The sequence below is a fragment of the Electrophorus electricus genome, chromosome 1, assembly GCF_041902795.1.
Source record: "Electrophorus electricus isolate QZ-2024a chromosome 1, ASM4190279v1, whole genome shotgun sequence".
Lineage (NCBI taxonomy): Eukaryota > Metazoa > Chordata > Actinopteri > Gymnotiformes > Gymnotidae > Electrophorus > Electrophorus electricus.
The window spans coordinates 31,641,859-31,669,358 of record NC_137497.1 but is presented as its reverse complement, the minus strand read 5'-3'; the positions used below and the strand labels follow the sequence as shown (position 1 = coordinate 31,669,358).

Here is a 27,500-nt window from a genome sequence, read left to right as displayed (position 1 = left end):
AGCTAATTCCATGGCCCAGTCATAGACAGGTGTTGTCAGAGGTCCCCAGCCTCTACTTAGAGCCACTGAGAGATGTCTCTACTCCCTGAACTTGGCACAATAGTTAGCTAGGTTAGCTAACATGCTAACTAGCTTTTACCTAATTTGTCTAGCTGCGAGGCTAAGCATTTAGGGTTTCGCATTGATTTGTTCACAAATAATTTAGCTATGTGTTCAAAACTAGCCATTTTAAGATGCATTAACTGCACGTTTGCTTGTCGGGAGTCTGCACACCCACACGTGGCAGCAGGAGCAGTCTCGAACACAACAATACTGACTTCAGTCAGTATTGTTGACTAATGACCATCAGAAACTTGTTTCATTCTTTTCCTATGAATTTCCCATTTCTTGTTTGTTAATTTGCACTGGCAATCGCGTAACTTATAACATTCATGCCAAAATATTTAATTGAAAAGAGAGGGACAGGGAGAAGGATGGGGGGGCGGAATGGGGGTAAGAGACAGGGAGAGAGATGGGGGGACGGGGCGGAATGGGGGTAAGAGACAGGGAGAGAGATGGGGGGGCGGGGCGGAATGGGGGTAAGAGACAGGGAGAGAGATGGGGGGGCGGGGCGGAATGGGGGTAAGAGACAGGGAGAGAGATGGGGGGGCGGGGCGGAATGGGGGTAAGAGACAGGGAGAGAGATGGGGGGGCGGGGCGGAATGGGGGTAAGAGACAGGGAGAGAGATGGGGGGACGGGGCGGAATGGGGGTAAGAGACAGGGAGAGAGATGGGGGGGCGGGGCGGAATGGGGGTAAGAGACAGGGAGAGAGATGGGGGGGCGGGGCGGAATGGGGGTAAGAGACAGGGAGAGAGATGGGGGGGCGGGGCGGAATGGGGGTAAGAGACAGGGAGAGAGATGGGGGGGCGTGGTGGAATGGGGGTAAGAGAGAGGGAGAAAGATGGGTGGACGGGGCGGAATGGGGGTAAGAGACGGAGAGAGATGGCGGGGCGGAGCGGAATGGGGGTAAGAGACAGGGAGAGAGATGGGGGGGCGGAATGGGGGTAAGAGACATGGAGAGAGATGGGGGGGCGGGGCGGAATGGGGGTAAGAGACAGGGAGAGAGATGGGGGGGCGGGGCGGAATGGGGGTAAGAGACAGGGAGAGAGATGGGGGGGCGGGGCGGAATGGGGGTAAGAGACAGGGAGAGAGATGGGGGGACGGGGCGGAATGGGGGTAAGAGACAGGGAGAGAGATGGGGGGACGGGGCGGAATGGGGGTAAGAGACAGGGAGAGAGATGGGGGGGTGGGGCGGAATGGGGGTAAGAGACAGGGAGAGAGATGGGGGGAGGAATGGGGGTAAGAGACAGGGAGAGAGATGGGGGGGCGGGGCGGAATGGGGGTAAGAGACAGGGAGAGAGATGGGGGGGCGGGGCGGAATGGGGGTAAGAGACAGGGAGAGAGATGGGGGGGCGGAATGGGGGTAAGAGACATGGAGAGAGCTGGGGGGGCGGGGCGGAATGGGGGTAAGAGACAGGGAGAGAGATGGGGGGGCGGGGCGGAATGGGGGTAAGAGACAGGGAGAGAGATGGGGGGGCGGGGCGGAATGGGGGTAAGAGACAGGGAGAGAGATGGGGGGGCGGAATGGGGGTAAGAGACATGGAGAGAGCTGGGGGGGCGGGGCGGAATGGGGGTAAGAGACAGGGAGAGAGATGGGGGGGCGGGGCGGAATGGGGTAAGAGACAGGGAGAGAGATGGGGGGGCGGAATAAGGGTAAGAGACATGGAGAGAGCTGGGGGGGCGGGGCGGAATGGGGTAAGAGACAGGGAGAGAGATGGGGGGGCGGAATAAGGGTAAGAGACAGGGAGAGAGATGGGGGGGAATGGGGGTAAGCGACGGGGGGGGCACTGTGTCTATAGAAGGAAGACAGTTCTGCCTGCTGTCTGGAGGATGGAAATCTGGGAGTGTTTGGTTTGACTCTCGTGTGAGGCAAAGAAAGATCACACAGGGCTTTTTGGGGTCTGAGCGTGCTTTCAGTGGGCTTATGTACCAAAAATAAAAACACTCCAAGAAAGGCTGTTGTTTTGCAGTGATGGCTTCTTCTGATCACGTGGATAAGCAGTCTACTGGACTGAACTCTGATACTTTGCCTGGACAGCACTGTAAGGATCTTCCAGCCTCTGTCACTTCACTAAATCAGGATGCTGTTGGAACAGCAAGTTCTGTGCCTTCCATGGTCACCATAACAATTTATCATAATGAACACAGCGTGTGGATACATAAAAAGCTCAGATCTGGACGTGCGTGGTCTTTTGAAGATGATTAGAGTTAATCATAGCATCATTTATTGCATTGTTTACTTCTTTGGAAAGGATTGTGCAACACAACATACCCCCCGCCCCTGACAAAGCATCCTGTCCACAGACACTCTATCTGATTAAAACGGACTGGCGCCTCACTATACAGTGGGCTACTACATGCACTGCAGTATAGTCACTATATCCTAACATCTGTATCTGCTGATAGTTCACAGCTGTGCAGTTTCAAGGTTCCTTACAGCCACTTTGCTTACAGTGTTGCATTATTGGGGCTTTTTTCCTCCTATTAGTGAAGCCACGCATCCTTCTCTGCAAGCATGTCACTTTGGTTGGTGTTGTCCTCAAAAAGGTCAAAGGTCAAGGGTCAGAGGTCAAAGATGGTCAGGTAAAAGGAAACTTGGTTTCATGCAATGTTGGTGGGTGATTATACCACATTATTACAGTGTGTATGAAAAGCATGGTTCATATTTTTTCGTTTCATATTTTTTTTAAAGCTGTTGTCTCAAGTCACAGACAGTTCTGAGAGACTGGGGGAATAATAACTTTGTCTTATGCATGTCACTGCATGTTGTGTTCCTCGCACGAATCATCAAACTGTGACCGAGAGCTTCATGGTGTGCATGATTGTGTGTGTGTGTGTGTGTGTGTGTGTGTGTGTGTGTGTGCCTGTGTTTCAAATGCCAGCAGGACTGTACTGAAGAACCATGACCTCCGCTCCAGGCAGGAGCTCACTTCCCACCTGACCAACCAGTGGCCCTCCCCTGGCACCCTGGACACCAACGCAGTGGCCTTGGACACGCTACTCTACCAGAAACACTCAGGACAGTGGGATGAGTACGTGCTTTTACTTCTGGTTTCCTGTCTGTGTTGCCCTTCTGTGTTCTGCCAGTGGAATGCTGCCCTGTGTATATGTTATTAAACCTCCTCTGCTCAGTCTTTTATTGCACTAGCGTCGTGTTCATGCCGTCCAGTCTCCTGTACAGAGCTTGCACACTTTTCCGCTGTCCCTGTCCAGGGTCCTGACAAACAGATAGTCACTATTCCTGGTGTGCCCTTTGTTTCATGAAGCAGAAACGTGTGGCTCTGATGTTCATTGTAATAACCAGAGGCTGAAATTCTGTATATGGCTTTGGACTAAAATGGCAGACTAAAATAAATCAGGATTGAGCAGAAATGTGGGGTAGAATGTAACAGTTTGAGTGTGTGTGTCCTGGAGTAATAGCCTTCCCTGCAGAAGACCTGCTGCATCATTTCTAGGTGTGTGTGTGTGCGCGTGTGTGTGTGTGTGTGTGTGTGTGTGTGTGTGTGTCTCTTCACAGGAAGAGCTTTCAGAGTCTGGACCAGCTGTCTGCTGATATGAGCCTGTCTCAGATGTCTCTGGACCCAGGACATACACACACACACAGTCTTGATGGCAAGGCAGGACTCACACACTGGCACAGAGAAGGTACACGTGCATGTACGTGTGTATGTATGTTTGTTTATGCGTGTGTGTTTGATGAGGCAGTTTGAGTGCCGTGTCACCAAACTGCAGTATTTCTCAGTGGGGTTGTTGTCATTTTGAGGAGATGATCAGAAGTCCCTGGATAAGACGACAGCTGATTTAATGGTTCTGCTAGAAATAAACATGTGGCCAAGTGATGTGATGTGAGGTCATTAACTCACACTCATCTGACATATAGGGTGACCTGAACCTGCATGAAAATGGAAGATGCTGCACCAGGGTTACCACTAAGGTTGTCCCAGTGGTGATAAAGCCACCCTGTGGTTCCCAAGCTGGAGGACCGACTCCAATAGAATATATATACATATCCAAACACCATTCTGCCGTAACATTAAAAACCTCGGCGTAATACGGCGGTATATCCTGCAAGTGCCTCCAAAATGACTATGACCTGTTTGAGCCATGGACTCCATAGACCTTTGAAAGTGTTCCGTGGCATCTGCATGGTGTAGATCAATGTAACTCATCAGTCCAGGCCACCTACTTCCATTGTTCCCACATCCATTTCCGATGCTCATATATCCATTGTAGGCATTTTCTTTGGTGGTCAGGGGTCAGCATGGGTACTCTGATTGGTCTATGGCTTGCCCATCTGCTTCTCACCTGCTTCCAACACATCAACTTCAAACACTGATTGTTCACCTGCAGACAAATATATCCCACCCCTGGACAGGTGCCATTGTAATAAGATAATCAATGGCATTCACTTTACCTGTCAGTGGTTTTAATATTGTGGCTGATCACTGCTTATACCAGCTTATTGGTTGGTTTTAGTTATAGTGGTGGTTGGAATTGGGCTTATTGCTGCATTCCTACTTCCTAGGCTAGCATGTCTGATAGTAACTTGTCACTAAGTTGGGAATGTGTATTATATAATGTATGTAATATTCATACATTGTGCATATCATGTCCCCCCCGTAGAGAGAGTCTATTTTTATATGCTGTTTTGCTGTACAGATGAAGCTCTTCACACGTTGCCTGAAGCCACTGGAGTGGGAGTTCCCATCTCAGTGGCCTGTCAGCATTTGTGGTGTCTAGACTGCCTTCTGCATAAATGTCAGCCTCTATTACATGCCTTATCAGACAGGCTTCGTCTTGCACTGCTGGCACTCTTATTTTTTATCCAAGTTACAAACTCTAAAGCATCGGAGAAGTGTGTGAGATGCTCATCTCTGTAAACTCAGAGAGGCTGTATATTAAAAGGGTGTGTGTGTGTGTGTGTGTGTGTGTGTGTATGTGTGTGCGCGCGCTTTCATAGGTAAAGAAGACACACCATCTCTGAGAGGTTTGTGTGGATCTCTAACATCAGTAGCCAGCTACAAGTCTTTGGCCAGTTTGAAGTCCAGCGAGTATCTGGCAAGCCCCATCACAGATATGACCAGTCCAGGACTTACTCCATCCTAAGTGCACGCACGCACACACACACACACGCACACACACACACACACACACACACACACACACACACACACACACACACACACACACACTTACTTCTACAGTCTATCCATATCTTCATTATTACAGTTTTCACTCACCACTAAAAACCTTGTCCTTGAATCAGACTGTAAAGCTGTCAAACCAGACCTAAATTTGGACTCCACTGTGCTAAGATCAAATGATCAGCGGAAAAGAAAACTACCTAAAGACGCTTCTAATGTGAATTGATTATGAACGTCTCCTCCCAGATATGTTGTCATTCCATTTCCAATCGGTTCATCCTCTTCCTATTAGTCCTTGAGTGTTCTCTGCCTCAGTGTTCTGTCTTCAGCCAAGAGTCTGCAGCAGTTTTATTGTGTGGATTAGCTCAGGACCCCTTTTGAATTGTTTTTTCCCTTTTTTTGACCATCTTTGATATAAGATTATATTCCTGAAGAACCTTTAATGTAATATAGTGTAGTAGATATTTTGACCATAGTGAGCCACTCGATACCATATTGAACGCTACCAAGAAGAGCCTGTTTTCGCACCGTTACTACCCAGTAGATGCCTTTTAAATAATAGCCATGGCTTTGGAGCATTGCCTAATATGGTTGCTTGAAGTATTCTGGCCCCTCTGTGCAGCCAAATATTGAGTGGGAGATGGAAATCCACTCAAATGTTCCTCCCAGGTTTGGAACAACATAAATTGCTTTGCAACTTTTATGCATATTTATGAGTTGCATGATTTACATATTCATCAACCAGTAAAATGACAGCATGCTAACTTTGGAGCTATGCCTGCCTCATTAACAGCTCAATAGGTGATGAGCTCAATAGGTGATGAGCACTGGATCATTGTTTCTATTTCTGTGATGGCAGTGGACAGGCTAATACCCACAATACGTTATATGACTTCTCAAGCCTTGGTGTACAGGGATCGTTCAACCAAAAGTCAGTAAAGGGATTCACAACAACTGAAAGTTGATGGTGTCTCTTCTTCAGAATTCTTGTGTGAGAAGGAACTTAAAACGCTGTCTTTTTAAACGGTTTCCCAGGAGCAGGTGTAGGTGTAGCCTGCACTGTGTGCTCCAGCTACAAACAGTTTGCATTTGTGAACTGATCCCTGAAATGTTCAAGGCCTCACACCATTAGCTATTTTCTAGCTACGCATGAATATTTCGAAACTATTGTGATCACGCTTTCATAGATATGGAGATGCTTGTTATAGTACTTTTTTTTTTTTTTTTTTTTTTTTAACTGAAATTCAGTTTTTATGTAGAAAATCATTGTCAATCTTTTGATTAATTAGGTTTTAACAATTCTAATTCTTTCATTTGATTTATCATTCTGACTAGAATCCAGACAATGCCAGTAGTTGAAAAATGGCTGTTCTTATTTAGTTGAACTTTAAGCCCTATCCAAGACTGAAAATGAGTTTGATTTGATAATTGATGAATTCCCTTAAATAGTGAATTTTGAAAAGCTTAAACCACAACCGGGTACCTGCATTTACATTTACATGTCTGGAATTTAGCAGATACTCTAATCCAGAGTGACTTTACAAATTACTGCTTTTATGTTGCACATGTACATAATGTTATAACCCGAGTGGTAATTTAAGAAGCAGGATTTCACACCTATAGCAGGCTCCTAAGATGAAATATCTATGAAATATCTTTTGCTTTTTTATTAGTATTAGGCATAAACAGGTGTAGCCACAGGTAAAATTTTAGCACTGTGTTTATTCTCCATTATATCCATTTTTGGTTTAGAACCTTTTTTAAATAGATTTTTTTAATTCTATTTTAAATGCTAAACACTGTATTTACTTTTTCCCCCACATGAGATTAAACCTTTTCATTACTATATTGACACATGAAAGCATCGCTCTGGGGATTCAGTAAATCCATCACACCTTTAAAGGTGTTAAGTGTTTTTAATTGGTCATTTTGGCTTTAACCTCTGCATTGAGAACCATATGAAGAGTGTAGCCAACACCCAACCATTTCTTCTTAATTGAATGCTTCTAATTCCGAGCTGCCATGTTGTTTGATTGTAGCTTTGAGTCAAGCTCACCAAAAACCCGTGAAAAGCCTGAGGAAACTGTATTACAAAATGGGTTGGCATGCCTATTCTACTTCAATCTTGTTGTTCACAATTAAGTCACGTGCCAAACTCGGTTTTAGATGTTTCTGCAATCAATGTTTTGTTTCTTTGATTTAAGGGGAAAAAAGCATGAAATAGCATGCTGATTGTATGTTTTTGTTGTCTTGTTTGACTGAGATTTGTAGGAAGATGTTTATCTTCTCCTGACATTCCTTCTCTGGATCATCCAAACTCACAGGAAACACCTGACAGCAGCAGAGTCTCTATGGATACCATAACATGGGAACACGCTGCATCATCTGGAAATGGAAGATGTAATTATATAGTGGGCCAGGCTCGGGGAAACCCTTGATAAAGCCTTAAGGCCAAGCATATAGTCGAACAGTGTGGTGTTCTCGTGATTGTCATGCCATCCAGCCAGGCCTCTGTTCTCTGGTCAGTTTTATGTATAGACAGAAGGCAGAAAGAGTCCAGCATTACTGCTGTGCTTTTCCTCCCCACGGTGTATTTGCCTTTGCTGTGGCTTTAAAGGAAAATTTCACATAAATTTCAGATTTTCTTGTTTGCCTCAATGATCTCATGGATATGCTGACAGAAAATCACATTGAACTGTGAAACGATTATCAAGATAAATTATTGTTGAAAGTGTTCTCAGGCATAGAGGGTAGGTATGTAGAGAAAAGTCCTTTTCTCTTGGACTATTTAATATGACGAATCTATATGAAAATAAGATTTTTATGTGATTTTACCTTTTCTAGGTTTTGTTTTCTGGAGCCACCAAACACAAAATTGACAGATAATGAATGTAATGTGAGGGAAGGGAACTACAGACGTAGGGGCGTGAGGGAAGGGAACTACAGACGTAGGGGCGTGAGGGAAGGGAACTACAGACGTAGGGGCGTGAGGGAAGGGAACTACAGACGTAGGGGCGTGAGGGAAGGGAACTACAGACGTAGGGGCGTGAGGGAAGGGAACTACAGACGTAGGGGCGTGAGGGAAGGGAACTACAGACGTAGGGGCGTGAGGGAAGGGAACTACAGACGTAGGGGAGTGAGGGAAGGGAACTACAGACGTAGGGGAGTGAGGGAAGGGAACTACAGACGTAGGGGTGTGAGGGAAGGGAACTACAGACGTAGGGGCGTGAGGGAAGGGAACTACAGACGTAGGGGCGTGAGGGAAGGGAACTACAGACGTAGGGGCGTGAGGGAAGGGAACTACAGACGTAGGGGCGTGAGGGAAGGGAACTACAGACGTAGGGGCGTGAGGGAAGGGAACTACAGACGTAGGGGAGTGAGGGAAGGGAACTACAGACGTAGGGGCGTGAGGGAAGGGAACTACAGACGTAGGGGCGTGAGGGAAGGGAACTACAGACGTAGGGGAGTGAGGGAAGGGAACTACAGACGTAGGAGTGAGGGAAGGGAACTACAGACGTAGGAGTGAGGGAAGGGAACTACAGACGTAGGGGCGTGAGGGAAGGGAACTACAGACGTAGGGGCGTGAGGGAAGGGAACTACAGACGTAGGGGCGTGAGGGAAGGGAACTACAGACGTAGGAGAGTGAGGGAAGGGAACTACAGACGTAGGGGAGTGAGGGAAGGGAACTACAGACGTAGGGGAGTGAGGGAAGGGAACTACAGACGTAGGGGCGTGAGGGAAGGGAACTACAGACGTAGGGGCGTGAGGGAAGGGAACTACAGACGTAGGGGAGTGAGGGAAGGGTAGCCTAGGCAGAGGCTGAGGGTGGCGGGACTAGACAGTGAGGTTGTTCCTTCATTCAGATCCACATGCTTCTCTCCATCAATGTCTTAATTTTCACCATCAGTGTGATCTTAAATGCTACAATGATCGTTCTCCATTTAAAAAGGATAGTTTTGCGGCTGTCACTGAGATGGTATTTTTGCACTTTATTTCTACATGTCCATTGGTCATGGTTTCTTAAATAAATAAAATCTCTGTCAAACTGGGATTGTGCTTTTTAAACTCACATTCTAAAAGGAAAAAAAGTACAAGTACTTTCTTTTGTTCATTTCCAAGTAAATTGTTTTTCATACTATGATGTACTATGTGAAGTAAATGCTGGGTAGGGAAATGATTTAGAGTGAATTCCTATGATGGAATTCACTCAATCATTTCCCTACCCAGCATTTACTTTCTTGTGTGGTGATTATTGGGAATATTTTCCAGTTAGTAGGTTGAGTTTTTTAAGTCATGAAATAAAACACTTTTAGATTTTACATTAACCAAATTATGCTCACAAACATGAATACATTCTTAAGTCATGAAACTAAGACAAACCGTCTCTATTGGCACTGCAAAGCAATTTTTAAAAATCTAATTAAAATACATCCACATCTTGTTTTAAGGACGGTGTGCATAAACCCTGCTTTGTTTGTTGGACTATTATGAGCATAGACACAAATAATTCAGAAAAAGGTCAAGCATTCAAACATTTAATTGCAAAATGTCTGGCAGTCCCATAGTTTCTCCTGTAATCTGTGTATCCTAAATGAATATCCTGAATGAACTGCAGTCTTTGTTTAACCATCAGACTGACATTATTCTACACTTATGAACCAATTCAAGGAATTCAGTTTTATCTTATCTTTTTAGTTTATGTTTTTAGCTTATGCTTTTATCTTATATTTTTAGTTTATGTTTTTAGCTTGTGTTTTTAGTGCATTTTTTAGTTTATGTTTTTAGATTGTTTTTATCTTATATTCTAGCTTGTGTTTTTAGCACGTTTTTCGTTTGTTTTTAACTAATGTTTTTAGTTTGTGTTTTTAGCTTTTTTTTTCTTTTTAACTGTACAATATGGACCACTGAGCAAACAATTCCACTATCACAAACTGCTGGCTTCACAACCCATCTGCACGACAGAACATTTCCTCACAGCCAGTACACTGAAACTGCGGATGGCTTTTTAAATCGTTTATGGTTGCTTTGATCCACATATGTGTACAACACACACACACACACACACACACACACACACACACACACACACACACACACGAGCGTGATCAGGTGCTGCTGTTCTGGAGAGCGGTCGGCCCGCGTCTTTGCTGATTGCGCTTGCGGAAGGCAGCCTTTCCGAACTCGTAGACGCTGATCATTATGGCACAGGCTGGAGCCACCTTTATCAGCCGCGGCGTGAAACCTGAAACGGAGACGTTGGGAGTGCAGGTTTGACGGTGCTGTCGATTCTGCCGATGGCAATGGGAATAGTTTGACTGTTTGAAGAGGCGCCGTTAACTACAGCAGCGACATCTAGTGGTTAATTATAGAAAATAACGGATTTACTGACACCACGGCCTTGTTTATCAAACTAGTCCGCAGAAGCAAAACTGGTCTGCTGGTACCAAATAAACTCGATTACCCATGATAGATGAAATATTTTCATTGATCCTAGCAAATTGCAACTATTAGGGGAAACTATATCCAAAATCTGATCCCATGTTTCAGCTGTGATTTGAAGCCCTTACCCACAAAGAGTCCTCTGATACCGTTTTCTGTCACAATCCTTTTCATCACAGAATACGTTGAAGAAGAGGCTCTAGCCATCACTACAAAAACAAATGTGTAAATAATTAACTTATTTTTAATACAAGCTGTGGCTTATCTAGCAACAGAAGCTGTTCTTGCATTTATCATTAACTGTTATATGGCAGCCATTATCCAACTTATTAATTTAGCTTTTTTTGCTTTCAAGACCAAAGTTTGGGAAAACATACAATTCCGGGCCTGCAGTTCACCCAGCTCCACTTGTCTCCTGGTCTTGACCACGTCGAACGGCAGCGTGACAACTGATGCAATCTGAGAGGAGTAAACAGGAAGTCTGACACAAAGTCCCACGGATGCTCCTCCAGAGGAGGCACAGCTGCTGTAAGATAGTTTGCATTTGAGAACAAAAGCAAGGCCTGACTTAGTCAGGGCCTTGCTTTAGAGGGGGGGTTCCCAGACCCAGTCATGGGGATCTACCACACTGCGTAACAACTCAACTCTAATCTCAGTCTTAATATAAATCCAAGCATCATCCAACACACCTGCCTGTGATGAAGGCCTGGATTAACTGGATCAGGTGGTTTTTTTATAACTAAAAGCTAAACTCCAGGACCAGATTTGGAAACACCTGCCTTACAGAGTGTTGCGATACATCTCATCACACCGAGAAAGCTTTGAAACAGAGACTGAAGGAAAAGGTGGCCCGTCTCAGGCCAAATGCGGTGGCTCGCAGGGAGAGCGACGCAGACTCACAGAGCCGGACACGGCTCCTGCGATGAAGGTGATGGAGAACGTTGGCTCTCTGCTCCCGCTGGACCGACACAGCCAGGCTTTGCCCTTCTCGTAGTTATACCAGTACAAAGCTGAGGGGGCACGCACACAGCACAAGTAAATGCTACAAAATGCTATAATAATGTGCAGGATGAGTCATGCAAGATGTGCAAACATGCAAAACATAGTCTGAAGGAATAGTTTGGTACAAAAGGAGTATTATCAACTAAATTATAAAAGGCCAATATACCTGGCTCAACTCAAGAGGCTAATTAACAAGTCAGTTGGACATGTTGTAGCAAAATATTAAAAGGGACTCTGAAGTTGCACTCGAGAACCCCACAACCAGGTATGGTTAATAATGGTAGGAGGTCATTTCAATGAAAGTGCCGGAAGTAGCCCGGTTAAATCTGTAGTAAGGTTTCTGTATCAGACTGGGTTTTCCCAGATCTCCTGTGTTAGCGTTTGTGTGTGTATACCTGAGAATGGCACATCCCTGAGCAATGTGGGTCCCAAGCCCCTCCAGAGAGTGAGCCAGCCTTCAGCACGGACACCTGAGCAAACGGCGGCACTCAGCTCCCTGTACGACTGCCTCTCCGACTGCAGTTTAGTGCGGATCAGCTCTAAAGGGCTGATCAAAGTAGCAGATCCCACTGAAAGGCACACACAGGCAGACCTGATCTGAATCAATCCGTTCGACTCATTCTAAGCCTGCTGGCCAAAAGCCAAGTGGGGGGAGCCAAAGGTCACCTCTGGCGAGCGCTCCGGCCAATAGCGGCGCCTTGTCTGCCTGATCGTTCATATGGAAGCGGAGGGCGGAGCAGAGCTGGTCGTAGCAGGTGAAGTAAATCACCGTGGCTGGCACTGCCATCACCCTGCCGAGGGAGAACACTGCACTGGTACACGTCGTTGGGATGGTGCGAATCACGGCCATAACGAGGCAGTTAACGGGCTCCAAAAAAAAAAAAAAAAAGAAGAAGAAGGGGGCTAACAAAAGTTGAAAGCCAGCGGATGTGAGCGCCGCGGTGACGAACAAGCCACCCGGTTCTGTTCGCTGGTAGGAGCATTACCGGCTTTTCCCTGTCTAAGCCGTGTGTGCGAGTGCGTGAAGGTGTTGATGACTAACAGGGTGGGGGGGAGGCCACTCCACAGCGACTTGAACCCTTCCGTGCGCACGATCTTAATAAAGGCGTCCTGGGTCACAAAACAGAACAAAAGGAGAAACAGCATTCAACTCCCATTAGTCCAGTACATCGCACCGAAGGTTCCTTAGTGTTTGAGAAAAATTCCAGTTACAGCGGGTTGCTGTAAGACAAAAGTTAAAATGATTCTAAGGCAAAGAGACCTCTTTCTCTCCCTCCACTCACCAGGGTGCCATTAAAATGTCCGCGAGGTTTATACCACGCCTTTCCATTCCCATTCTCACACACGCAGATGTGATCCATCAGGCCGTTGCAGTACACAAAGCACTTTCCTGAGTGACAGATGGAACGTGAGTGTGAGTGCACTTTAAACATTCATCACAGCCTGAAATCTTTGAGAACTTTCAGCTCAAAACTCTAACTGACTGTTTTTTTGAGTGTGTGTTTTCCTTTACCTTTGGGGAAAGGGCTTCTCTGTGCCTGGAGTCTGATCTTTATGACATCTAGAGGAGTTACTGTATAAAGAGAGCAAACATACAATATTCTCTGCCTGCAATGCACCTTTGACCAATAATGATGGACATTATTAAAACAGCATTTGTTCCCAGAGCTTCCTGCTGGGTGATCATGTGTACACCTGCTATGCACTGCATGCATTTACATTTCACACAGTTGTTTCCATCCAAGTTGTTGAATCGCCTTGATTGTTTGACAAGTACAAGCCTCTATTTTTCACAAAAGTGATGGTAGGATTAGTGCTTCTCTGTTTGGCTTCAAGGTACTTCAATATACTGCACAATTGTGTGATTTCTCTACTCTGTAGCACACAGGACTCGGCTCAGTAATCACCATTTGGGTTTGTTAGAGCAACATAAATGTGCACATAGGCCCCAGAATGGCTCTGGCGAGAGCCTCCTTCATCCGGAGTTTACCTCAAATAAATAGCAAGGCCATACAATATGTGGTTTTCATTGTTATTTCACCATTACTGACTGATTATTGGTAATGACTTAGCAGAACATTTACACAATGATGTTACTTATTTTATAGCATGTTCTGCCTGCCTTTGTGCTAAACGATGTGCCTCAGTTGATAATACCATAAAAAAAATAAATAAAAAAAAAGACACCACCATAAATAGGATCATTACCACGACGTTTTGGCACAGGTCCAAGGAATATTAATACTATGGAAGTATCTTATCTTTTATATATCTTTATGTCTGCAGCAAACTAAAAAAATAAAAATAAATAAATAAAAAAAAACCCAGCAAATATTATGGCAGATGTGTTTGTGTGTGTGTATGTAGGTACATGGTACAGAACTCTATGTATAGATGTTTATACCTTTTATATGTTTGCTAAAATAAATATATCCATGAAAGGCTCAACTATGCAGAAAAGCTCTTTAGTCAGTGTACAGGTTAATATGACGATATAAATTCACACAGTGGGAAGAAGTCATCTGAACAGACTGCATTTCTGCCTTACCAAACAGTGATGTAAGGAGAGCCCCGGAGCAAGAGGCCATCATCTGCTGCAACGGCGTTATGCTGTCCACAGACGCCTGGGATCTCGGAGAGGTCATCTCACAGTGTCTGTCATGAAGACAAAGCAGCCAGTTATAATACTATTGCACAGAAATACAAGCTATAGTAGACACTAGATACCAGGTAAGGGTCAAAGTCATCTTAACCCAATTCTGTAAGTTGATCAAGTTCCTTGCCTTGATTCCATCCCTTTCTGTGGATAGGTGAATAATTTTATCTCCTGTAGCTAACTCCTAACCCAAACCGAGAACATCTCCTAAGACGCAGCACCCGATTTCATGGCATCTAGTCGCCAGCAAATGTTTAACAAGCTATGCTTACCACTTCGTTTAATTCAAACTATATTCCCAAACCATGTCAGCAAAAGACAGACTACATCCACCAAAAAGAAGTGGTCGGCATTATCAAGTGACCTTCATTAACAATAATCATACTTGAACTTCATGTTTTCGTAACACAACGTGCACTGGACGTTTGTGCAGGTGCCTTTATTTTCAAGTAAGCGGATTCGTTGCTTGTGGACGCAGTGCGTGCATAAGGATGGAATTAATAGAGAACATTTTTCACCGTGTGTTAATTGTAATTGTTCTATTAAGGCTTTAAATAATAATAATAATAATAATAATAATAATAATAATAATAACTTTTCAATATGTAAAAGGTAACAAGATTACATTTCTTCATACAAAATAAAAAAGAATAGAAATGATGCATCTTAATGTGTGCTCTATTAACCTAAAGACACGCTCTCCAAATTCCTGTCAAAATACAAAGTTATGGGTGTCGAAACACAATATGTGGAGATAAAGAATGACATGTGGATTTACTGAGTGGCGTCACGGTGGAAGTCAACTTGAGCGGGAAAATAGAAACATGTACGCTTCGAGTACGTTTTAGACCGCATCAAAACAAATGTAGTAGTGTCTATTTAATATATAATGAAAATATTAATTTATTACAAATATGTAGGCGAGGGTGAAGTCTGTCCAAGACGTCCCTGAGGTATGTTGGTATCGCCATTATTATTCGGCTAACTTTGTTAGCTAAGCTAACGAACGCTAGCTTCGCTCACCTAGCCTGAACTTCCTGTGTAACGTTTCGGGAGTTTAAAAAGCGGACACGTTTAAACTCAGCTTGATACAGTCTACGTCCGGTGCTATAGCTGTTGCCAGTTGCCAGTATCATAAACGCTACCTGAATGACTTTGTCAGATTTCCGTACAAATACCAACGTATCTAATGGCGATAATCCTTGAAGAAATCCATCTGTTCACAGCCTGTTTACTTCGGTTTAACGTTAGCTAGCTAGAAGCCCGTAGCTACTTTGGGATGCATCACCAGAGCTTTGCGAAGCCAGCATTTAAAGGTAAATGTAATGCTGTCTTTGTTAAGTATTTATGTTTTAAGATGTGTGGTTTTGTGAACAATCGTCTAATAAAGATGATCATTGCTACCTTGTTTTACCTTATCTGGTCAATATGTCATTTATTTAAAAATGCTGTTTTCCAACAGACTCAAAACTGGATAACGACGTGCACAAGACAGCTGCATCCAAAAATAAACTGCAACCAGCATGTGATCCTCTTCGTTACAAGCCCTTGACGGGGCGAATATTTTATTTGGATTTACCATGTAATAAACGAAGCCTAACTTTGGAAAGTGATATCAAGAGCCTTGGAGGAGTGAGTACAATCTAAGCTGCTTAGTTTTACATTACACATTCAAGCTGCAGGCATAACTTGCATGTTTTTATTAATTACATTTGTTACATATTCCCATTTAATTTATTTGCTCCAATTTATATACACCCAATTGTACCCATATAGTATAATCTTTGAAGCAACACATGCATAGTGTACTGATTGTTTTGTTTCTCGTCCCATTATTTCATTAAAGCGTGCCCACTCATGATTGCTTCAAGCTATATTGATTGGCCTTTCAAACTGAAACAATGAGAAAACGAGAATGTTTGTTTTGTATGTTATGCTTGATTGCCTTTCATCCTTTTAGTCCACTGTGATTGTTGCTCAATAGCTGTCTTTTAAAAAGCAGTGGAAAATCTGTTCACCGCGGTTCATATGTAACACTGCATATCTTAATTTATATCTCTCTCACTCTGGTATCAGACGGTGGAAAAGTTTTTCAGTAAAGAAATCCGATACTTGGTTTCTGGGAAGCCTGAAGCTCGCCATGTGCAGCGGCTGGCTCAGGACTCGCCGGTACCCAGTCCGGATTCAGGCCTCAGCTCCCCCCTTCCGGGCAGCAAGAGGGACAGTCTGGGCCCCAGGGGCAGCTCACTGGGACCAGCTGACACTGTGAGCAACCTGACGTTGTTGATCTCTCCACTTCAGACTGCAACACACAGTCTCAGTCCTGAAATCAGTTGGTCTCAGGAAATAATGCTGTCGAAAGTCAACGCTTTGTCATAGCTGTTTTGTTAAGCTATTACCTCTATTTAAGAGGAGTTGGCTTTTAACTTCTATCACTTCTGAAGGAACTTGGTCTAATTTCATCACATTTCGATGGTATTTCACAGGTCCTTGTGAGCAGAGGGAAAACATTAGTGGAGAAAGTCGTTAAGGAACAAGTGAGTGATTTGCGGTTACTTTAGCCAATGCTCAGTGCAGTGATGGGCATTACATTGCAGTTCTCACCTACCATTGTGGACATGTTAATCAGTTTGCTTTCACTGAGTGTTATTCTCCACCTTTCCTCCATCATCCTAGGAACGGTTTCATATTAACCGAATCTTGGCCAGTGCATACGAATGGGGTGTTAAAATTCTCTACGTTGATGGTAATCATGTTTTTTTGCACTACACTTCTCACAACACACTCAACCTAGCACAAACCAAACAAAAAGAGCACCTTTTACATAGACATATGTTTAGTGGTGTTTGTGCCATTTTAATTCCCTTCAACTCTTGGTGCTTTCACCCTGTCCTTCAGCTGTACACTGTAGCCGTGCTTTCTTTGTTGTGATGCTCTCTCTGCAGATGTCATTTCTTACGTTGATAAGAAGAAAAGCAAACTCCCCAAGATGAGCACAGTGAATCACACAGCGAAGAAAGCTGTGAGTGTCTTTTGTTTGGCCTTGGCTAACCACTGAAACTTAGAAGTGCTTTGCTCATGTGTTCGTCATTTTTGCCTCTGATTCTAGGCCAAACTTGAGACCTCAGAGGGATTTCAGAAATGCAGAGGTGAGTAAAAAAAAATAATTCCCTTTTCTTGAAGTCTGCAAAATCTGACTCAGCTAACAAGATTTAATAAAATCTGTTTCAGTCTTTATATAACTGTAAGCACTCAGTTTGAGGTAAACTGATGCAATTGACTCCAATCCTGCTGTGAACTTTGTTTTCTAAATCTGAAGTTCTTTGTTCTCAGCTGGTCGAATCAGTCGTCCCTTTGTTAAAGTGGAGGACTCCAGCAGGTACAAGAGAATTTCATTTATTCAATGTCTATTGGTGAAAACGGGATGCTTTTATTTCTCATGATGCCAAAAGTGTGCTCAAGTGAATTTGATATCTACAGTAAGGTCCTGTGATCAAAACGTACCAAGACCTCTCGCGTAGGTTGAAATTCACTCAGTGGTGCACAGATATACCTATATTTCTTATACACACATTCCTATCACTCATATCTTGACTAGTAACTAAAAATAAAATTCAGTAGTCAAATCAGTTTAGGGCACAGTTATTTTTGGGGAGGCAGTGTTCGGCAAAAGTTTGAAAAAAATGAAAATCACATATAGCTGTCGTTCGTATATTCTGAGTTTGCATACGGCGGGGTCTTACTGTATATACTGTGATCTTTACAGACAGTACCGTCCTATATATCTACCAATGCCCAACATGCCCATGTGTAACCTCAAATCTGCTGCCCCCTGCTGTCCATTCTTGGTGGAAGAAACCTGTAAAGACTCCCATAGAGGAAAAGTGAAAGAGCGAGGGTATGTCCGTTATCCATCGCATCCTAAACAAAATGCTTGCCTTTGTTGCTTCATCGCTTGCTTGCCTTTATGGTCATCATAAACGAAGTATCCATCTCTATCTATTTATTGCCTCAGGTCCTGTGTAGATCGACGGGCAAGGGGCAGGAGAGAGAGACGCCGAGGCCATGAAGATCGGAGGAAAGGGGGTTATTGTGAATGCTGCATGGTCAAATATGAGGGCCTCAAAGCCGTAAGTAGCAGAATAACCACTTTTCAATGTGCGATGGGCCAGTCATGATCAGATCACTGGCTGCATTTGTAGTTCCACATGCGTGTTCATTTCTAAACTAACCAGCCTGTGACCCACAGCACCTGCAGAGTGAGCAGCATCTGGCTTTCTCTAAGAGTGAGGAATATCTGGTAGTGGACAAAGTTATCTCAGGACTCACCTGTGACCTCATACGCATCAGGACCCCAAGGCAAAGGTACCATTACTCAAGTTCAAATCCAGCCACATTTTAAAGCAAGTTTGGTTTTGTTTTTGTTTGTTTGTTTGTTTTTGTTTTTAACCAGCAGGTGATGCAGTGATTCTGTGTCGGTGAGTCTTGGGCATTATTTTAAAAGCTCAACCGAAGACAGGACAGAAGGCAGTATTGTTCTGTATAACAAATGCATGCTTGCTGTTGATGTATATTTTACTTTTTTTTTAATATATATATATAGTTTTTGAAAGATATTTGCTCTGTAATACTTTTTCCACCATGACAGAAACTCCATTAGGGCTTGGCGCCTTTCCCAGGTTAACGTTTAAAAGATGAGGCAGATGAATGGGTATGCCATTTCGCCTAATGTGCTCAGATGTATGGTTCCAATGGCTCCCCTGCAGGGCGAAGTTCAGTGTCTCGTCCCCGCTCCTGGCCCCAGGGGTAGCCATGGGGAGAGACGGAGCAGCGGAAAGCGATGGCGAGGAGGCGACTGACGGGTCCTCACTTTGCTCCTCTCCCAACGCGGAGCTTAGAAGCAGCGAAGAGCCCCTGCCAGCCCGCAAACGCTGCAGAGAGCCGGCCAAGGATCCAGGGGAGGACCAAGCTGGGCAGTCAGACACGCTGGAGAAATCCAGCTCCAAGCGCAGGTCATTTGAGTGGGCATCCAGCTCTAAAGCCGCCTGGCAGAAGGCATTTGGTACGTCGCTGTCCAGCACAAGACCAGCATGTTCCTCTGACTCCCAGGAGAAGGACATCAGACCATTGGAAATTAATTCAAAACTAAGGAATTCATGGAGTGCACCACCTGCTTGCAGAGATGTTGGAACTTTAAGATCCTTCGCTACAAAGCAAAATTTGAGAAGTGCCTGGTGTCCACCAGGTGCAAAGACCTTACAAGGAGCTCAGCATTCTAACGAGGTATCGGAACAGTGTGCTGTTAGCCATCCAGACATTCAGACTGCACAAATACCAATTTTGGATATCATAGAGTGTTCACAACTCTCTACAGACAGACTCCCCAATTCATGTCATGGGCCAATCAGAACTGAGCAGTCTGTTGACATAAGCCATGGGCCTGACACAGTTGAAAGGCCCTCGTCCAGCAGAGAACATGATCCAAGCTGTATGGACAGTCTGTCTCAAACATTACAGAGGAAAGTGCGTGACTCAAGGAGTAGGCGGAGAGTTTCAGCAGAGGTTCCTCAGGGTCTCACCACTAAACATGTAGAATCACTGAGTGCGAAGCCGTGCAGCACAGCTTCCCAGTCCCAGAGCCCTTCGGCCTCCGACTTGGACTTGCGTCATCTCTTCCAGTCCAGTGATAATGTGGAGGAAAATGATTTTAAGGGCTTCAGCAATTAGTGCCTAAAACCCCAGAGAAAACAGAAAACCAATGAAGCACTGGCAAGGCCACTGAAAATGTATTGGAAAAAATGCTGTGTAACATGTTAAAATGTATCTCACTCTGAGCTGAGATACTGAGAGAGTTCCTGTATCTGACAGGTTAGTTTCTAAAGGACTATATCGAACTGCCATACATCTGTTATGCAACTTTCAACAGAAAACACATGAAATCCCCAAAACACAAAACCTTCACGAAGACAAATGTCTTTTGAGCTGTTTGCACATGCCTGTATAAAATGGACTGTGCTATATATGTGCAAGGAATGCTACTTGCCCTCCAAATGTATATGGAAGAATTTGTGCTCTATTAAATCCTTTGCAGACAAATTAATTGTCACGTCTTAATTCATTGAGTTCATGTAGAACAGAGCTGTTAATTAGCTAATGATATTAGGTAGCCAGTGGCAGCTCACAAGTCAATGCACATGTTGCAGAGTGAGAAGTGCATGAGCCTTGTTAGGTCACACACACACACTCACCACATTGGCAGCGAATCCCACCTCGTTTGATGTGCCTGAAGATGACAACTCCAATACTTGAGCCATGTCTGATCACACTCCATTATAGCCTAATCTGTCTTTTTCCACTGACTATGGATACAATTGTTAGAATTGTTTCACATTGTTATGTGTTGTATTGCGAATGCTGTTTTGTACTGGAGTGAATAAAAATATCAAATGGATTGACACTGAAGGAGAATTGCTCCACCTATTCTGTAAGGTCTTGAGAACTCCACACTGCCTTCCGTCACGGATGAGCAAACATGCTCTGCATAAAGGTATTCAGAGCCCTCGCAGGCTGCGAATATCCCCAGGGTCTTAAATTGTCTCCTCTTAGGGGTCATTGACTACAGAGTGGGGCGGGTGTTTAAGTTGCTTCTGTGCGTGCTGGATTTGCTTCATCAGCTGTTTTGTACCTTTGCTGTTCTGTGAAATGTCAGGGATTGCAGACACGTTAAACGTTCAATCTGTTTACTACATCAACCTGAACGCTAATGTGCAGATTGGAGGATGTGCATGGACTCCGGCCTGTCTTCAGGTAAATACCGTAGACACCGCACGATATGGCCGAAAATCTCTTCAGACTTTTTCGGAAGTGGCCGGGGCCATCACATGAAATAGACGAGGCCGAATGGCTGCGAGCGTTTAAAAAGTGCTAGGGGACTTCATCTGGACTTGTTTCTATGGTTCATACTGACGCCAAAATATGATACCATAACCAAGATGTACACAACTACCACTGTTGCTTTCTTTTACGTTACTGTATACAGAATAATAAGCACTGGCACTCTGAGGAGTGAGGAGGAAGGGTTTATTACCTAATGCGGTTGTTTAGACAATTTGCCTTAATACAGATTACAGAACCAGTTACAGTGTCATTAGAATAAAGTAGTTACAATTTAATGCACCATTCACTCATATGCAACATGCTAATAAAATGTAAATATAAATATGTGGCCAAAATCATGGCGTCACATATGTGTTCGTGTATTTCTACAAGCAAAGCCTTCTGCAGTCTGCATCCTAAACGGACTCTCCAGATGTTCACAAAAACTGCATCACTCCACCTTATAGTCTAGATGTATGGCAGTATTAGACAGCTCTTCAGTCCCGTGGACTTTGGCGAGAATATGCACGTTAAATCGACGGGTGTGCCAGCGCGGAGAAGACCAGAGATTGGGTACACGTGTCAGCAATTCGGAGATTGGGATTTGTCACGCGTCCGCAGTCCAGAGATTTAGATTGAGCGAATTGACTGCTGATTTAAAAGCGCTGGGAACAGGGATAGGAAAAAGGCAAACTGTAAAAGTACAATTTTATGTGGTGTGGGCCCCCACTGCTTTGAGCAAAATTAATGATTCTGAATGTCATGATTCATCAGAGGTCATTTGTGATTGTTCGCACAGCAAACATACTCATACACATCAGTTTCTCCAACGACAGGATTGCAAAGGCAAATATTGCGATAACGATTTTTATTTAGCAGAAAATGCTTTAGCTTTCTTTTTTCGTTCTTTTTTATGGGTTCCTAAACCTGAGTGGAATGATGAGTGGGAATACTGAATATTAACCATGGGAGTATTTGAATATTCATCATTTCCCACTTGACATTCTCCTACCCTAGCAATCACAGAATGGCATTTTGCCAGTGTATCATCCAAGGAAAAATGAGGACTCAGGTGGATTTGTATTTCTGTCAGTGCTCTCTCAGTACTAAACCTGACATTTATGTTCTTGGTCTAGTCTTTACTAATCTGTCTCTGTATTAGTTTGATAGTTTTTGTTATCTGTAGCTTCTTCAGGTTAATGATTCATTTTACATAACTTCGCTTCAGTTAACTAAATTCAGATATAACAATTAAGACTCCAAAAAGCTTTAGTGCAGACTTCGTGACAGAAGCCAACAGTGACCCCCTAGTTGCAATGATAGCCTTTTTTCAATTGAAATTTATTGAGATATTTCTTTACTCTGGTTCATGATCTTGCTAGTCATAAAAATGACCAAAATAATATAGTAGCTGATTACTTCTTAAAGTAAAGTAAAACAGAAAAAGGAAAGCAATACAATCCAAGATTGTCCCAGGCGATAAAGTATCGGTCCCTGGGATATAGTCGCTAGCCCACAAGGCAGGGCTCCTCGTGTTCGCCACTCAGTCTCCCCTTGCGTATCGTTTCGTAATTTGCGCAGCGGTCTCTTACACGCGGTCATGTGGCTGGTTTTGCGCAGAAGGTAGCAGCAGGTGGACATACATGCAAGCACTGCGCACACTACACTACCCGTCAGCCCGTTCGCCGCTCGCTCCTCATGTATATTTATATGGGATTCCGCAGTGAGGCGTCTGGATGTTGGTGTCTTTTAAGGAGGTGGACCCGCGCCTGCTGAAGGAGCTGAATTCGCTCAAACAGAGCCACCTCGATTTGCCGTTCCGCCCGTCTCAATGCAGAAGCTCCGAGAGCATCGCTAATGGCAACCTGCGAGGGAGAGTGCGCCAGCCCGCTGAACAGAGCGCTTTCGCGGATGGATGTGACCCACTGTTGTCCTTAGCCGAGGGGGAAACAAGACCTTGTACATTTCGGATACATGCTCAAGTCGTATTTTTTTCCAACCAAGAGGATTTCGTGACGATGGCCCTGCGATTTGGGATTTCAGTTCTGTATGTCTACGGAGCGATGTGTAGTGCATTACATTCCAGCAATTCCCTCTCTCAGAATGGTAACGGTATTTTATTTCTTCCTTTCTTTTTTTCTGTTTGTTTAGGCTGTAGTAATAAAGTTATTTTGTTGAAGACTATAATAATGCTGCTGCCCTATTTCTGCTTTTTCTGGTGCCAGTTGACAGGATTTGTCCTGAGGTAAACAGTCTATGAAATGTGCTTCTTGAAGTGGCAGGAGCCTTTAAAGCTTAATGTGTGAACCTGTATTAATTACACCTTTTTATTGTTTTTGTATCATTTCGATATGTTCTTGTGGGCTACCAGAAACCACCGACTGTTTATTCGCCCCTAAGGCAAATGTTTTATCAGTCGTTTAAAAAAACTAGCTATTTTATTCTAGGAACCGCCTTGACGAAGACGAGGGCTTTGCGTGATGAGAGCAGGTTCTTCGGAAAAGAAAACACGGTGCCAGTACGACTGATCTTTCGGACGGATAACAACAGCCAAACCACACACGACGTCCTAAACACACGGATCCAAGCCAACTCCGACGCTGAACAGGTAGGTTCTTCTCTCTCTGCCGGCCTCGTAAGCCCCCGCGGTTTTTGATTTGTATGTGGGAACCGTGGGGTGGATACTCTCGATCCCCGTTGCCACTGGAGACATGCCGTTATTCAAACGTTGTTTGTGGGCTTTTTGTGTTGTGTGCGAGTGTGTTTAAGCACTCTTCCTGTTAACTCGCCAGTTTACGCTTTTACTAGGTTTAAATCTCTCCTCATTTATTTGACAAATATTACAAAGCGATAGCCTAACAAGCGATAGGTAAGCGTGGAGGACGCTGAAAAGCGGCTCTTATCTCGGCAAGGTGATGTGGGTTACCTTTCTGTTTTTGCTTGGGTGTTTCTTACGCACCTGAGACAGTGTGATCGGCGTGTGTGGCACTGACAGACAAAGACTGCGCAATGAATGAAAAGCTGTCATTTCGGTGGTACTGCTGGGCTTAGTCGGTTCTAATGCTCTGTCGATTAGTTTTGATAAGGGCTTTGAGCTTTTCCTAATGCACGTTGTAGGTTTTTTAAAAAAAAGCATAGTTATACCTGTAGGGCATACCTTGTATTGACGTGTAACACTCATACGAGCTTTACATAAATTACAGGCTAATCATAATTGGTAGAAACTTTGCCATTTGTGCTGTCCGATTTTTTTTTTAAAGGTAGCTGACGTTTTCATGCATTATTTACTCAGATCCTTTGGCCGACTGCGGCCAGTTTAGGGCAGCGTAAGGTAAAAGAACTAAGGTAACTCAAACACAGCTCTAAATGAGTAAAGTAAAAAGTTTATGTACCACTTAACCAATCAACTTGGCGATGTAACGTCTACCCAATCCCACGCGTAGCCACCGTATGATGTGGGCACGGCCAAGGTGTACTGCGAGATCGTTACCGCGTGACTGAACGGATAACAAAGGCAGTAAAACGCTGCAGCGAGTGGATCATTTTAGGGAGTCTCCGTTTGCTTGAACAATAGTGGCGATGGCGGAATTCTTAACGTCGAGCCGTGTTTGCGTGTCTTATTTATTTGTGTGTGTGTGTGTGTGTGTGTGTGTGTGTGTATGTGTATGTGTGTGTGTGTGTGTGTGAGAGAGGATGGGGTTGGGGTCCAGGTTGGTCCTGCGCAGACAAAGCCGATTCATCTCTCTAATATAACGTGCCATATTGGTTGGAGTGTGGTTTCAGTTGGGAAATCAGTATAGCGAGAATTTATTGGTTGTTTTCTAGTTCGATATTTGATATATTTGTCCAATATTTATCCCATGTTTGCTCATATCAAGATTAATTAACCCACTCAGTGTAAAAAAACAAGTTTTTCAAATCATTTAAAGTCAGTGTGTTTAGCAGAGTTGCTGCTTAAAATATTTCAAATTGCACAGATTGACCAATATGAATTGCTTTTTCAGAACTTTTTTATTTATTTGTTTGTTTGTTTATTCAAAAGAACAAAAGGTCGGGGTGGGGGGTTGGGGTGGGGGGCTGGCTGGCACACAGTTGACATGAGGACTTGAAACGAGAGCAAACAGTTTTCATTGTTAGAGCCAGCTAGTACTAAGGGCTGAACAATATCTGTCTCAACACAATGCCCCCCACACCCCACTTCAGCAACTTTTGTTTGGCCCACGTGGCACAAGGTATAGAGAAAGATGAAAGTTTTACATTGTTATTTGGAAGGCCTGTGTGGCAGGACGGTTAAACCACCAACTGCACTTGGGGTTTGATGTCTAAACTGGAGTTGTTTGTGTACCTAAATGTGGCAGATGTAGCATCCAAGTCTGGGCACAATATTGAGCAGCTTTGTAAGCCCTAGCCACGCTGCTCTGATGAACTACGGGACACTAATCAAGAAAACAAACATGTTCTCTCAGCAAACACCGTGTCAGTGTTTTAGGGGACCATGTTCACGAAGGCACCATGATTCAGCACTAAGGGCAGCCTGTGCCCGCGGCGTCTGGCTGAGACGTCGGACCTGCTTGATAAATGCTCCTCAGATCCGCCTCTAACCGCCCTGAAATCATCCGCCACGTTCTGCTATCGGCTGACTAGGTCTGTTTTTAGCTTGGCACGCAGCTGACATCTCCTCTAATCACATCTGTCTGAAAATCAAATGCTTGGTATTATTTCTAGAATCTGATCAATTCAAGAAGAAAAAGATACTGTAATGTGACTTTCATTCTTCTTCTTTTTTTATTGAGATAGATCATCAAAACTGGGCTGCAGCAAAACTCAGAGAGAGAGAGAGAGAGAGAATAATAGATCCTTATGCCTAGTCAGATAACATCAATAGTGGGAGATGGCCATAGAGTATACAGTCTCAGAAACCCAGTGGAAAATCTCTCCCCTTACACACTTTAATGGGATTTGCATGCGTGTGTGTGTGTGTGTGTGTGTGTGTGTGTGTGTACGTGGGTCTTAGCATAGGATAATGCAGTCTGTTGTGGTTGATATTTGTGTAGAGAGTGCACTTCCACACACGCACTCATCTATGAGACAATCGATGGATTTGGGGTGTGTCTTTGTTTCACGTGGGATTCACGTCAGTCATGCCGTCACTCCGTGCTGAAGTTTTGAGGATCCCCTGGTCACCATCCCCCTTTCCTAACATCCCTCTCTCCTCCTCTCTGCCTCTCCCCTACACACTCTCTCTCGCTCTCTTTCTCTCTCCCTCCCTTTTTTCGGCTTGCCCCTCCTGCCCACGTTCTTTTTTTAACCTTCCGTCCTCGTTTTTATCGATGGCTGCTGAGCTGAGTTCGGATGGGGTAGCTTTGGTGACTCCTTTGGGAAATGTTAGATTTGGGTTGGGACTACACTCAGCCTCTGCACTTCAATTGGCCCTTCCACACGTACCTCCCAAAACACAATCACACACACACACACACACACACACGCGCGCACACACAATAACTGCCGGGAGAACAATGCAATGTGAAAGCTTCCCTCTTCCCCTAAGGGCATTGTTATAGTACCGCTGCCATATGGGCCCAGAGCAGGCAGTGATTTAAGCGGCATTGGCGTAGCCACCAGCCCCACACTGCCACCAGCCTCAAACTGCCACCAGCCCCACACTGCCACCAGCCCATGCTGCCAAGCATAGTAGCAGCAGATAAAAACTGCTTAGAGGTGCTGACCCACCTCTTGGAGCACTGCAAATAGTTTGCTCTAAGAATGTTTTACTAGAAAAAAAAAACCCAAAACAACAACAAATAAAAAGATATGAAATGGAAAAATTGACCAGCTTTTGTGTAACTGTTTTGTGTGCTTTCTGCTTCATAGACGAACCACCTGGCTCAGACGAGCTTCCAGCTGAAAGCTTTCGACCAGACATTCATCCTAGATGTGGAGATGAACCAGTGAGTATATCCACCACATGCGCCACACCGTTGGTCTGTCGTGATTGCTTGCCAGGCGTTATAACAACCTCACGACGCCGTTATTACACGGCCCAACCATTATCGCACTTGCTACGGTGATTGCAGGTAGAGTGCAGAGGGAGTATGACTAACGTGGCGGCGGTGTTTTCTGAGGAGCGGAGTGAGCGGTGGCTTTTGTGGTGGTTGATGGACTGTTGGATCATTATGGCTGGAGATTTATGGTGAGGCCCTGCGAGAGGATCCTTCCTATAGCCCCCTCAGGCCACCCTATCGATCACTGCTTCCGACTGATGGGAAACGGGCCGCGTCGCTTT

The 27,500-nt window shown here is 44.4% G+C and overlaps 4 protein-coding genes across 14 annotated transcripts in view; 3 read left to right on the top strand and 1 right to left on the bottom strand.

Annotated features, from left to right (window-relative positions):
• The window catches only part of rundc3b (RUN domain containing 3b), a 23,066-nt gene extending 14,330 nt beyond the window's left edge, over window positions 1-8,736 (top strand). For 2 of the 5 annotated variants that reach the window (XM_081715183.1, XM_081715186.1), the window contains exons 9-11: window positions 2,983-3,132; window positions 3,618-3,757; window positions 5,061-8,736. In XM_081715183.1, coding sequence (XP_081571309.1) covers window positions 2,983-3,132; window positions 3,618-3,757; window positions 5,061-5,206 — 436 coding nt within the window. In that variant the 3' untranslated portion in view covers window positions 5,207-8,736. The remainder of the gene's footprint in view (window positions 1-2,982; window positions 3,133-3,617; window positions 3,758-5,060) is intronic. The other 3 variants (XM_027009475.3, XM_081715184.1, XM_081715185.1) reach the window with 3 other exon arrangements.
• A 1,506-nt stretch (window positions 8,737-10,242) lies between these two features.
• On the bottom strand, window positions 10,243-14,769 carry slc25a40 (solute carrier family 25 member 40). Of its 2 annotated transcripts, none has more exons than XM_027009496.3 (11): window positions 14,469-14,769; window positions 14,234-14,340; window positions 13,199-13,258; window positions 12,969-13,075; window positions 12,728-12,795; window positions 12,352-12,476; window positions 12,081-12,254; window positions 11,584-11,693; window positions 11,061-11,142; window positions 10,812-10,892; window positions 10,243-10,486 (listed from the first exon to the last, which is right to left on the bottom strand). In XM_027009496.3, exons 1-11 carry the CDS (start codon window positions 14,477-14,479, stop codon window positions 10,350-10,352), a joined length of 1,062 nt encoding a protein of 353 aa, XP_026865297.3. In that variant the 5' UTR covers window positions 14,480-14,769; the 3' UTR covers window positions 10,243-10,349. The 2 variants fall into 2 exon arrangements, with proteins under 2 accessions (XP_026865297.3, XP_081571313.1); XM_081715187.1 differs by having other exon boundaries at window positions 14,614-14,769.
• A 349-nt stretch (window positions 14,770-15,118) lies between these two features.
• dbf4 (DBF4-CDC7 kinase regulatory subunit) lies at window positions 15,119-20,437 on the top strand. Of its 2 annotated transcripts, XM_081715181.1 has the most exons (13): window positions 15,119-15,294; window positions 15,568-15,657; window positions 15,804-15,973; window positions 16,418-16,606; window positions 16,828-16,878; window positions 17,018-17,087; window positions 17,287-17,363; window positions 17,451-17,490; window positions 17,675-17,720; window positions 18,108-18,239; window positions 18,357-18,471; window positions 18,591-18,706; window positions 19,108-20,437. In XM_081715181.1, exons 2-13 carry the CDS (start codon window positions 15,621-15,623, stop codon window positions 20,066-20,068), a joined length of 2,004 nt encoding a protein of 667 aa, XP_081571307.1. In that variant the 5' UTR covers window positions 15,119-15,294; window positions 15,568-15,620; the 3' UTR covers window positions 20,069-20,437. The 2 variants fall into 2 exon arrangements, with proteins under 2 accessions (XP_081571307.1, XP_026865272.3); XM_027009471.3 differs by having other exon boundaries at window positions 15,119-15,657.
• A 2,443-nt stretch (window positions 20,438-22,880) lies between these two features.
• adam22 (ADAM metallopeptidase domain 22) overlaps window positions 22,881-27,500 on the top strand; it is a 67,928-nt gene continuing 63,308 nt past the window's right edge. For 2 of the 5 annotated variants that reach the window (XM_027009520.3, XM_027009522.3), the window contains exons 1-3: window positions 22,883-23,323; window positions 23,665-23,825; window positions 27,089-27,165. In XM_027009520.3, the coding sequence (XP_026865321.2) occupies window positions 22,954-23,323; window positions 23,665-23,825; window positions 27,089-27,165 (608 nt within the window). In that variant the 5' untranslated portion in view covers window positions 22,883-22,953. Of the gene's footprint in view, window positions 23,324-23,664; window positions 23,826-27,088; window positions 27,166-27,500 lie in introns of all 5 variants that reach the window. The other 3 variants (XM_081715180.1, XM_081715178.1, XM_081715179.1) reach the window with 3 other exon arrangements.

Bases quoted from the DNA above. Each gene is read 5' to 3' on its own strand.
- slc25a40 (XM_027009496.3), bottom strand. The intron at 13,259-14,233 runs GTAAGGCAGAAA...CTCTTTATACAG, and splicing joins TCTCCTTACATCACTGTTTG to TAACTCCTCTAGATGTCATA. The intron at 12,255-12,351 runs GTGACCTTTGGC...TGTGCCTTTCAG, and splicing joins GGCCGGAGCGCTCGCCAGAG to TGGGATCTGCTACTTTGATC.
- dbf4 (XM_081715181.1), top strand. From the start codon at position 15,621: ATGCATCACCAGAGCTTTGCGAAGCCAGCATTTAAAG. The intron at 15,658-15,803 runs GTAAATGTAATG...GTTTTCCAACAG, and splicing joins TGCGAAGCCAGCATTTAAAG to ACTCAAAACTGGATAACGAC. The intron at 17,088-17,286 runs GTAATCATGTTT...CTCTCTCTGCAG, and splicing joins TAAAATTCTCTACGTTGATG to ATGTCATTTCTTACGTTGAT.